Source organism: Trachemys scripta, unplaced genomic scaffold, assembly GCF_013100865.1.
Source record: "Trachemys scripta elegans isolate TJP31775 unplaced genomic scaffold, CAS_Tse_1.0 scaffold_35, whole genome shotgun sequence".
NCBI lineage: Eukaryota > Metazoa > Chordata > Testudines > Emydidae > Trachemys > Trachemys scripta.
Window position 1 is genome coordinate 70,985 of NW_023260521.1, and position 11,977 is coordinate 82,961.

Here is an 11,977-nt window from a genome sequence, read left to right on the forward strand (position 1 = left end):
GAGGGGAATGGGGTCTAGTGGTTAGAGCAGGGGGGGCTGGGAGCCAGGACTCCTGGGTTCTACTCACTGATGCAGGAGGGCCTTTGGGCTGACTCGAAGGCATTCCTCAGAGGCGACCACTTCCCACTGGACTGACAGACCCTCCAGCTCACGGGGTGGGCGTAGCTGTTCGGGGGGCAGCGATACTCCAGGACACTGCCATTGGTTCGGATCTTGGGGTACACGACCTCACCCCCTTGGATCCCTTCCGCATCCCTGCAGACTGCATCTGGGAGAGAAAAAGCAGGGGCTGCGGGTCGGGAGTGAGGGGCACTGGCAGAGCTGGGGGGGCCCAGGGCTGGGCTGGCAGGGGCTGTGGGTCGGGAGTGAGGGGCACCGTTAGAGCTGGGGGGGGGAACCCAGGGCTTGGCTGGAAGGGGCTGTGGGTTGGGAGTGAGGGGCACTGGTGGAGCTGGGGTGGGGGGGAACCCAGGGCTGGGCTAGCAGGGGCTGTGGGTCAGGAGTGAGGGTCAGAGTTAAGGAGGGCCCAGACCCCCTGGGAGGTGGAGGAGGAATTTCTTACCACACAGGCTGTGTCGGAGGAGGAAGAGGAGGAGGAAGAAGGGGATGTGTTCCATGGCCCCAGAGTCTTTGGGGGGTCGGAGCAGTGGGGAGAACAGAGGCTCCTTTCCCAGCTGTGTAGGAAGGCGGAGTGGGGGAAGGAGGGTGGGAGCTGATATTTTGGTCTCTGAAACCTCAAGCTAGAAAGAGGAAATGGCATGTGGTTCCCAGAAAATGATGCTGCTTTATCCCTCCCCAAGCTGGGAGAGAACCCAGGAGTCCTGCCTCCCCTCCCAATCCCCATCCCCACTCTACCCACCTGACTCCACTCTCCTCCCCGGGCTGGGATAGAACCCCATCTCCTGCCTCCCAGCCCCCTCTAACCCTCTAGTCCTCACTCCCCTCCCAGAGCTGGGGAGAGAACTCAGGAGTCCTGGGTTTCTCTGCACCCTAGATCTCGGCTACCCTCCCCCTTTTCCCCTCCTCCTCTGTCTCTGAAAAGGAAACGGAGTCAGAAAACCTGGACTCCCACTCCCTTGAGCCAGTCAGTGCTCCGGTCTGAGGCCAGATTGAATCCCACGCTGCCCAGAAGGGACAGGCCCCATGATCCACTCCCACCCCTCTCTCGTACCTGGCTGGGCTGTGCTCAGAGCTGATGGGGGTGGGGTTGGATTCTGTCTGCTGATCTCCTCTCTCTGTATGTCTATACACACACACACACACTGTGTGAGGAGGGAGGTGCCGGCCTGAGCCGAGCCCAGCCCCACCTAGATATCGATTTTATGGGCACACTCACCATCCTGCTACACATCCTGTTCTCCTGGGTTCTCTCTCCAGCTCTGGGAGGGGAGTGGGGTCTAGTGGTTAGAGCAGGGGGGGCTGGGAGCCAGGACTCCTGGGTTCTCTCCCGGCTCTGGGAGGGGAGGGGATGGGGGTCTGGTGGGTGAGAGCAGGGGGGGCTGGGAGCCAGGACTCCTGGGTTCTCTCCCCAGCTCTGGGAGGAGTGTGGGGTCCAACGGCTAGAGCAGGGGGGCTGGGAGCCAGGACTTGTGGGTCCTATCCCAGCTCTGGTAGGGGAGCAGGGTCCAGGGGGTTACAGGAGTGGGGGCTGGGAGCCGGGACTCCTGGGTTCTAAGATCTGCGCAGCGGGCTGGGTGCAGCTGCACTGGAGTTAGCTGATATTTTGGGAGCTGGTTCCCTGCACGGGGTTTCACTTCATGTTTCCTTTTTGCTGTCCTGCTCTGGTTGTTGGGTGTTCGGAGAAATCACAGCCCCTCAGGTGACCGAAAAAGGGAAGGGGAGAGGGAGGCAGCTGACCGGAGGGAGGAACTCTCCCTGATCAGAAGAGAGGATAGTGGGGTCGAGACACAGAGAAAGAAAGAGAAAAAGACGCCGGAGAAGGTAGGTTTTGAGGGCCCAGCTGTCTCAGCAGCCTCCCCGGCCCCAACCATAAGGGGCTAAGTAGGGGTTGATTCCTTGGGGGGAGCAGAGGGGATGGATCCCTAGACCTGATGTGGGGTGGGCAGGGGCAGGGTGGGAGGAAGTCCCAGGACAGGGGTTGAAGGATGGGAATTGGGGAGCACGAGGTGGGGTGTGAGGTGTGGAGACATCAGAGGAGCTGAGCAGAGGAATGGGAAAGCAGGGAAGAAGGGAAGAAAGAAATGAATGCGGGAAAGAAAGACAGGAAAGAGGGAATGAGAAGGAAAGAGGGAACGAGACAAAGAAGGGTGTGAGAAGGAAGGAAGGGAAGCAAGGAGGAGCAGTGAGGGAACTTTAGGGGCCCTACTCCCAAATCTGTCTCTAATCCTCCCTCCCCCAACCCGCAGATGGCTGCAGTTATTGCTGTCCTGGCCCGTCTCCTGCAGCCGGCTCTGGTCACCCTGGGCAGGGATGCCCGATGCCACAGCCTGGTCCCCTGGTATTTCCTCCTGGGCCTCCCCCTCTTTGCTCTCTTTGTGGCTGACGGGCCGTGGGCTTCAGTGAAACCAGACCTGGCCTGTAATTGTACCTCGGTCAATGGGGACTTCCAACCATTCTGTGCTGCCCTGTGCTACAACTAGCGCTTCCCAGCCCCCATCTCCTTGGCCTGGGGCTTACTTCCTCGCCACCCTGCTCCCCGTGGGCCTCATGATGTTGATTCATGCCCAGTTCGGCCGGCGGGCTGCGGCCAGAGGGGACGAGGAGTTAGCAGGACCAACTGATGCAACCAATATGGCTGCCAAACCCAACATGGCTGCCAAAACCAAGCTGGCTGGAGAGCCTAATATGGCCACTGGAGCCAACTGGGTTGACATAATTAATATGGACTCTGAGTCCCAATGGGTTGGCCAGTCCAAGATGGCCACTACAGGAGCTAAGATGGCTGCCAGCTCAGCCTGGCGCTCCCCAGCATTTGGTTTATGTGTGGTGCTGCTCCTGGCTACAGAGTTGGGCTTCTTGTGGGCTATGCTGGCCCTACAGTTACCCTTGGTGTCAGGGGCCTACTTCCAGTGCCTTCCTGGGCCCCCCCCCTGCCCTCGAGTGTGCCCTGTCAGGGCAAGCTGACAAGAAGATGGCGCTGGTGACTCTGGCCTTCATGGCCTGTGTCAATATAGCCTCCTGTCTTGCCTATGGGATCATAAGGCTGGGGAGGGCGGCCCAGTGCCAGGGGAGATGGGGTGAGGGAATGAGTGTGGGAAGAAGGGGAGTAAGGAGTGGGGGAAAGAGGGACTGGTTGAAAGATTTAAGATAACTTCCCAGCCCAAAGTGATTGGCATATCCAAGATGGCTGCCCAGCCCAAACTGGCTAGTGTATCCATGACAAGCATCTAGCCCAAGCTGGTTGACATATCCATGATGGCTGCCCAGCCCAATGTGACTGGGGTATCCAAGATGACCACCCAGTTCCAGGTGATTGGCATATCCAAGATGGCTGCCCAGTTCAAGGTGATTGGCGTAACCAAGATGGCTGCCCAGCTCAAGATGATTGGCATATCCAAGATGGCTGCCCAGCTCAAGGTAATTGGCGTATCCAAGATGTCCGCCCAGCTCAAGGTGATTGGCGTATCCAAGATGGCCACCCAAGATGGCGGGGGAGGGGAAGAAAAGGAGGGAACCTGTAGAATCATGGACTATTGAGCAGACCCCTCTCACAGAGCAAAGACCCCCATCTATCTACCATCAGTGACATGGGTGTGGGCACCGACACAGAGGGGAGCCTGGACTGATACCCGACACCTCTGTGTTCTTGGGGAACCAGGGTGCAGTATCTAGCCTGACTCATGAAAGACACCCCTCCCCCCAGCCTCTGCTTAAACCAAAACCCATTGGAGGAAGAAAACTTGCAGAGAGCAGTGAAGGGTGTTGGGAGACGCACCTAGACCTCTCCTGACAAGGGTGACAAGATGAAGACATCTCCATTAGCATACAGAATGGAGAACAGGGACAACTTCCCCAGCCTCATCTGCATGGAAGATGGGACAGGGAGACATCTCAATTTACATACAGAAGGGAGAACAGAGAACCACACTGAACTCTGGGACCAGAAAAAGCAGGGACGCACTGCATCCTGGGAATCTCTGCTCCAGATGCTAATGAACCTATGTCTGCACACACCCAGCTCAGCAATTATCAGACCAATTCTAGTAATGAATCCTTAATTGATATCCAAATACTGAAGCAGCCTAGTTGCACTGTGAGCTCCCTGGAAGAAAACACCACCCATAGCCAAGAGTGATCAGCGCCTATTGTCTAGTCTAAAGAAAACCCTTGAGTCATCAGCTTACCTATAAACAAATCTAGTGTTCTCCCTTCAACCATTGTAATTTCTCTACAAAAATCCCTACTCACCCTCCAGTCAGGGTTCTGATGCTTAGATCCAAACTATGCATCAGTTCCACTGGAACTCCATCTTCTCCTGGCTGATCGTGCTGGGGGCTCTGCCTGTCTCCAGCATTCGGGACCCTCAGCTACCACCATCATCTGGGAACCCCGACCAGTTCAAGCCTCATGGAGTGGGTGAGACCCCCCCTCTTTCTCTCTCTCTCTGTTTTCCTTTCTACCTTAGGTATTAACCTTTAATCGTGTATGTTGTGTTGGTTTAGCTCCTTGTGTAGTTATCACTATTATTCAATAAATAATTTTATGGTTAAGTTGGTTGCTTCTCTCTCTCTTGCTGAACTTTACTCGTTTGTGTTTTTAGCTTCCCCCATTCCCCCCAAAGCAACGCTTCTTTTACCTAAGCTGAAGATCCCTGCAGCGCCCAAAATACTGTGGGGTTTGCTCATCAAGTAGGTTACTGCCAGTACAATTGTGTTGTGAGATTGGGGATAGGGACGTGCTGAATCTGGGACGCATAAGGGTAACAGCTTGAAAGTGCTGCTTGACCCAGTCCATGGAGCCCAGGGGCATATAATAGGGTTACCATACGTCCTCTTTTTCCTGGACATGTCCGGCTTTTCGGCAGTCAAACCCCCGTCCGGGGGAAATTGCCAAAAAGCCGAACATGTCCGGGAAAATGGCGGCTCTGCTCCTCCCTGACTCTTCGGCTCTGTTTAAGAGCCGAGCGCCAAGGGCTTCGGGCAGCCCCCATGCCTCCGGACCCTGCGCCGCCGGAGCCTGGGAGGGGAAGTGCCCGGCTGGGGGCACAGGGTCCGGAGGCATTGGGGCTTCCCGAAGCCCAAGCGCTACCGGCTTCACGGTTTGCTGGGCAGCCTCCAGATCCTGCACCCCCGGCTGGGCGCTTCCCCTCCCAGGCTCCAGCTGCGCTGGGGAAGTGCCGGCTGGGGGCGCAGGGTCTGGGGGCTGCCCAGCAAACCCTGAAGCCGGTAGCGCTGGGGCAGCCCTTTCCCCCTGGCTGGGAGTGGGAGGGAGGAGGGGGCGGAGTTAGGGCGGGGAAGGGGTGGATTTGGGGCGGGGCTAGGGGTGGGGAAATGGGCGGGGCCAGGGCTCGTGGAGGGTCCTCTTTTTTTATTTATGAGATATGGTAACCCTAGCATAGAAGGAGAGACAGCTTGAAAGTGCTGCTTCCTCCAGCCACTGAGTCCAGAGACATGTAAGGGGTCAGCTTGACAGTGCTGATTGACCCGCTCCGCTCAGACTTGCTCTGTTAATGTACGTGTGGGTGTGTTCATCTGGTTCTGGGGTGGGAGTAACCCAGCCCTAGGGACCCTAGGTCCTGCAGGATAGCTCCATTGGGAGGGGACTTGCAGACGGGAGAAGTAGAGCTCCATATGTAAACACAAGTGACACAAGCAGTACATTGATAGAATTACAGAATCCCCTTCCCCAGAAAAGTAACCCGAATAAATGAGCATACCCCAAAGTAATGGGCACATCTAGTAACAGGACTGACCTTATGGGAGGGGTGAACAAATTCTCCTCCCCTTCCACAATGCACCTCTGCTACCGTACATGGTCAAAGACGGCCAAGAATGCAGCCATCTCTGGGGTGGGGCATGGAAGTTGGTTATACGGGGATCCCTCACCTGGTGCTGAGATGTGGTCACCTCTGGGGTGGGGCACAAAGGCTGTTTATACGGGGACCCCTCACCTGGTGCTCAGATGTGAGTGATTCTGGGGTAGGGCATGGGGCCTGTTTATATGGGGACCCCTTGCCTGGCACTGAGATGTGGTCACCTCTGGGAAGGGGTGTAGGGGCTTTTTATATGGGGACCCCTCTGCACCTGTACTGAGCCTCCCACTTCAAATTGCTTTCAGAATTGGGTCGTATAGGACTGATTTTTTGTGGTTCAAACATTTATCAAACTGCTTATTTTTCTTTTTAAAATGATGAAAACTGGTTTATAAAAGTTATGATTGTCCCAATATGCTCAAAGTTCAACTTAAATATGAGAGAATGTGGAATGGGAGCTGGGGCAGGGGAAGGATGGGAGCCAGGACTCCTGCGGGAGGGGAGTGGGGTCTAGGGAGTGGGTCAGGGCAGGGGGTGGGAGCCAGGACTCCTGGGTTGTCCTAGCTGCAGAGGAATCTGTGAAGTGCTGGCAGGTTTCCCTTTGTTGTATTGTGTTTTGAGTTCACAACATGGACTGGGGCACAAGGTGGGTGGGGGGCGGAGGCAACTGGCTCGTGTTGTGATTCTCCCAGAGGGAAGGAAGGAAATAAGAGAGGGAGGACGAACAGAGGGAGAGAAAGAGAGACTCCATGAGCGGAACAGGTACTGGGACACAGGGCTGCAAGGGTGGGAGGTGGCTGGAAATCCAGCAGGGGGCGTTGTGAGCTGCTGTCACAGTGTCGCGCCCCCCAGGCTGGCGTAAGAGGGTTGGGGTGCCAGGTGTGTGTATCATGGCCCGGGCAAGGGGACAGGGAGCTGGAAAAGTCAGGAGAGAACTCCTTGCCAGGGTGGGGCCAGATGCAGTTGGACTGGTTCTGGATTGAGTCAGAGCTGCAGGAGAAGAGGGAGAGTGAAAGGGAATGTGGGACGGACTAGGGAGACATGGAGAAAGGCAAATGGGAATAAAAAAGAAATAAAGAAAGAGGGAACAAGGGAAAGAAAGAAAACATGAGAATGGGGGAATAAGGGAAAGAAAGAAAGAAAGAAGTAGTAAGGGGAAGAAAGAAAGAATGAATGCAAGAGAATGAGGGAATAATAAGGGAGAGAGAAAGAAAGAATGAATGAAAGAAAATGAGGGAATTATGGAAAGAAAAAGAAGAAAGAAGGAAGGAAAGAAAGAAACAGAATGAGGGAATAAGAGAGAAAAAGAAAAGAAGGGAAAGAAAGGTCTGAACAAGGAGATAAGAAAGAAAGAAAGAAAGAAAGAAGAGGACGAGAGAATGAAACAAAAAAAAAGAAAGAAAATAATGGAAGGAGAGAAAGGGGAACCAGGGAATGAGAAAGAAGGAAAAGAGGGAATGCGAAAACAAGACAAAGAAGGAGTGAGTGGATGAGAAAAGAGAGAGAAAGGAAGAGTGGCATGAGGGAACAGGAAAGAAAGAAAAACGAAACCAAGGAGAGGAGAAAAAGCAAAGAAAGAAAGGAATGAGAAAGAGGCCGAAGGAAAGACTGAGTGAAAGAGGGGAATAGGAAGGAAGAAGACGAGAGACTGAGGACGGGGAAAAGCGAGGGAGCCAGACAGGCAGTGGAGGGTGTTCTGGCCTCTCTCTCTCCGCAGATGGCCGCAATTTTTTCTGGCGTCTCGCGGCTCTTCCAGCCGGCCTTGGGGTGCCTCTCGACGGAAACCAGCTGCCAAGGCCTGACGCCCTGGTACTTCCTCGTTGGCCTGCGCCTGGTGACTCTGGTCCTGGCCAGCGGGCCCTGGGACTCGGACCAGTCCATCCTAGCCTGCGACTGGCTCTCGGAAAAGGCCGGGCCCCAGACCTTCTGCAATGCACTCTGCTACAACCAACACTTCCCGGCCCCCATGTTCAGCATCTGGGGCTTCGCCTTCCTGGCCACCATCTTCACCATCGGGCTGATGCAGCTCGTACGGAGCAGGAACGTCCAGGTGTTTGTAGTGGACAGGGACGTGGAGGGGTCGGCACCTGCTGGAACATCCAATATGGCTGCCGGACCAAACGTGGCCACCGATGTCAAGCCGCTCGAGGCAGCCAATATGGCCGACAACGCCAAGCCACTTGACCAATCCAAGACGGCCGCTGGCGAGCCCTGGCGCCACTTGGTCTTTGGCCTGTGTGTGGGGCTGCTCCTGGCCACAGAGATGAGCTTCCTGTGGGCTGTGCTGGCCCTGCAGATGCCGGCCATGTTGGCGACCTCCTTCCGCTGCGTCCCAGGGAGCCCAGCCTGCCCCTCGGTCCTGGAGTGCACCCTCCCGGGCCGGGCCGACAAACGCATGGCGCTGGCCACCTTGGCCTTCACGGCCTGCGTCAACATGGCCGCCTGCCTGGGTTATGGGATTGTGGAGCTGAGAAATGGGGCCTGTTGCCAGGGGCAACAGGGGGCGGGGGAAGGAGAGGGCTGTGGGGAGTGTGGGGGTGAGGAGGACTGTGGGGTGTGTGGAAGGAGCTGTGAGGGGGAGGCAGAGGCTGTGGGGGGAGTGGAGGGGGAAGGTGCGATTGTGGTGGAGATGGGGGGCTGTGAGGTGTGTGGAAGGGCGAGGGCAGAGGAGGAGAGTAAAGGGGACAGGGGGGATGAGTGGGGAGGGGGTATGGAGATGCAGGAGATAGGTGGAGGGAAGGAGGAAGGGAGGCTCCTGAGGGGGGATTTGGAGGGGGGTAGTGAGGAGAGTGGGGGGCTGGAGGGAGGCGTGGGGTGGGGAGGGGGCTGGGGGGTGAGGATGGGGGAAGGGAGGAAGTGGGGAGAAGCAGGGAGGGGAGTGGGCAGAACAGCAGGGATGGAGGGTGCCAAGCTTGTTGGGGGGAGGGGGAAAGGAGGCATCTACACGAGAGGTGAGGGGCAGCTCTTCATACAGGGACCCCTGGCCCGGCGCTGGGACGCAGCCCCTCTGGGACGGGATGCGGGGGCTGGGCACACGGGGACCCCTTGCCTGGCGCTGGCACGCAGCCCTTCTGGGGTGGGGCACTGGGGCTGTTCATAGAGGACCCTTGGCCCGGCGCTGGGACCTGGCCCCTCTGCGGTGGTTGGAGGTTTGGCACATGGGGACCCCTGACCTGGCCCTGGGACGTGGCCCCTCTGGGGCAGTGGGGGTCTGGGCACATAGGGACCCCTTGCCTGGTGCTGGGACGCGGCCCCTCTGGGGTGGGGTGGGGGGGCTGGGCACACGGGGACCCCTCCTCAGCCCTGGGACAGGCCCCTCTGGGGTGGGGTCCGGGGCTATTTATATGGGGACAACTCACTGTCCCTCTCCTGGCACTGACTTGCAGCCACTTCTTGTTCTTTACTAAGTGGCCATTAGGTGGCAGATTTGCGCTGCCATTCTAGCTCCTGATGTTCCCAAGCGCCTCACGCCAGGGGCCGTATGCACCCCCCATTTCTCCCTCACCTCCTACCAGGGTCCCCCTCATTCTCCCCCTGCATGCCTGAGGCTCTGTTCATCCCGCTCCCACCCCCGTGGAGTTCCAGGACGTATGTAGATATGTAAATAGGTCAGCCTGTCTCGTTCCTTGTTTGCTAAATTAGTTCTCCGCTATCTGTCTGGCAGATCAGCAATTCCACGCGCCAACGTGGCGCACGCCACAGCACCGTGGGCGCCGCTGGGCCGGAAGGGGCTGTTATACTGGAATATGCTAGTGCGACGCACAAGCGGTGCTTTGATCTAGAGACAATTGCAGAGGTGTTTGAAGCTTCTGACGCAGCTGACAGAGGCCAGTGGGGGAGGACTGAGTGTGTCCCACATTTTCCCCATATAGCTTCCCTGATTCCCCCCCAAATCCATAGAGCTCTCCCCTTCGATGCCTGGAACGTTCCCTGGAATTTTGGAATCAATGTGAGGTGGCGTTCCAAAGTTATCACATTATAAAGGGACCCCTGGCCCTGCGCAGAGATGCGTCTGCCTCTGGGGTGGGGTGTGGGGGATGTTTATCCAGGAATCCTTGCCCAATGTGCAGATGCAGCCACTTCTGGGGTGGGGCACACGGGATGTTTATATAGGGATCCTCACACGATATGCAGATATGGCCACCTCTGGGAGGGGCAGAGAAACAGAGGAGTGCTAGTGTGTCAAGTGATTGGCCTTTCCTTTCTTCTGTCAATAAAACCAACATGCAATTTTTTCCTGCGTCTTCATATTTTAACTTAAAGTTTAGAGACTGGGATGGGATTTAGGACTCAGCTGTCCCAGTAGAAACCAACTCATCTGGTGTGGGGCAGGGGCTGGGAGCCAGGACTCCTGGGTTCTATCCCCAGCTCTGGGAGGGGAGTGGGGGCTGGTGGTTTGGGGCTGGGAGTCGGGACTTCTGGGTTATATCCCCAGCTCTGGGGGGTCTGGGGTCTGGTGGGTTAGAGCAGGGGTGGAAGTCAGGACTCCTGGGTTCTCTGGGGGTGGAGTGGGGTCTAGTGAAGCTTCCTATCAGCCTGTATTGAAGCTGCTAAACTTGCCCCAAAGAGCCACCCAGGGAAGTAATTTCTTCCCAGTCCCAAATTTTTACGACCTTCCAGAGAACGAAGCACCAGGGGTTGTCATCCTGCTTGGCTGAGATCATCCCCCTTGGGGGAAGCCTTCCCAGACAACCTGAGCCCAGCAGCCCCTCCTTCATTCCTGGAGCTCATCAGGAAGTTCTGGGCACCCTAAAGGAGTCCACCTAAAGATGCATGAAACCGAGACTGACTTTTCTGGAAGGGTTATGAGCAATCAGGGTCGCTGCTGAAGGAAACTGCAAACGCCTCCTTCCAACACACGTTAGTTCGCCTGGTGCCAGGGGATGCATCGGTTCTCACCTGTTCCACAGGACTCTCAGAAAGAAGCCTACATCTGACTCCAAGCTCTATGAAAGCTAATCTCCTTGTGCCTGCCACCGCCTGATTAATACATTTAAAGAGCAGACGGGACCCCTGTGAGCACCTCGTCTGATCTCCTGTATAACATAGGTCTCAGGACTGCCCTGAATTAATTCCTCTTGGAAATAGAACTTTTAGAAAAACATCCCGTCAGATTTTAAAATGGCCAGTATGCCTTATTCCAATGGTTAATTCCCCTTACTGTGAAAATGTTAAAAGCAACAGAGGGTCCTGTGGCATCTTTAAGACTAGCAGACGTCTTCCATCTGATGAAGTGGGCATTCACCCACGAAAGCTTATGCTCCAATACTTCTGTTAGTCTTAAAGGTGCCACAGGACCCTCTGTTGCTTTTTACAGATCCAGACTAACATGGCGACCCCTCTGATACTGTGAAAATGTTGTGCCTTGTTTCCGGTCTGAGTTTGTCTAGCTCCAACTTCCATCTGTTGGGTCTGGATACACCTTTGTTTGCTAGACTGAAGAGTGCATTATCAGAACTTTGTTCCCCATTGTAATGGACTGGGCAGTGGGTTGTCTGGCCTAGTGTCACTGCTGGGCTGGGGTCCACACATGAAGGATGGTAGTTGGTGAGCAGGATCAGAGGAATTGCTAGAGCCATGTTCAAAAGCAAGAATGGGGGTCAGAATCAGGCTGGGGTCAGAGACTGGAGATCAGGAAACACCCTGAGGTCTGGAGTGAGAGCAGGCCTGACATCTGTGTAGTTACCCAGACAACTTCTGGGGCACCTTCCAGGGTTAAATAATGCGCTTGACCAATCAGAGGGCCGCAGGGTACTGTCACTCTGGGTCCTTTGGGCGGTACTTCCTGTGGTGCCTACTCACTGCAGTGCTCCCAGGAGGTGGCACTGCATGCCCTGCCAGTGGTGCCGTGGGAGTGTCAGCCCTCCCAGGCTTTGCAGCTCCAGGTTCTAGGGCATGGATCCTTATGCCCATGTGGGATCAAATCTCTCTTTTACCGTCTCCCTGTTCAGCTAAACAGATTCTCTCATGATCAGGGTGTTGTCTAACCCTGCAATTGTTCTTGTGCCTCTCCACTGAACCCTCTCCTTCTCTGAAGGCCAGGAC

The 11,977-nt window shown here is 55.9% G+C and overlaps 1 protein-coding gene across 1 annotated transcript; it reads right to left on the reverse strand.

Annotated features, from left to right (window-relative positions):
• Positions 1-18: 18 nt before the first annotated feature.
• On the reverse strand, positions 19-1,236 carry LOC117870564 (complement factor B-like). The gene is made up of 3 exons (XM_034757751.1): positions 1,172-1,236; positions 563-740; positions 19-268 (listed from the first exon to the last, which is right to left on the reverse strand). Exons 2-3 carry the CDS (start codon positions 615-617, stop codon positions 60-62), a joined length of 264 nt encoding a protein of 87 aa, XP_034613642.1. The 5' UTR covers positions 618-740; positions 1,172-1,236; the 3' UTR covers positions 19-59.
• Between the last annotated feature and the right edge of the window lie 10,741 nt (positions 1,237-11,977).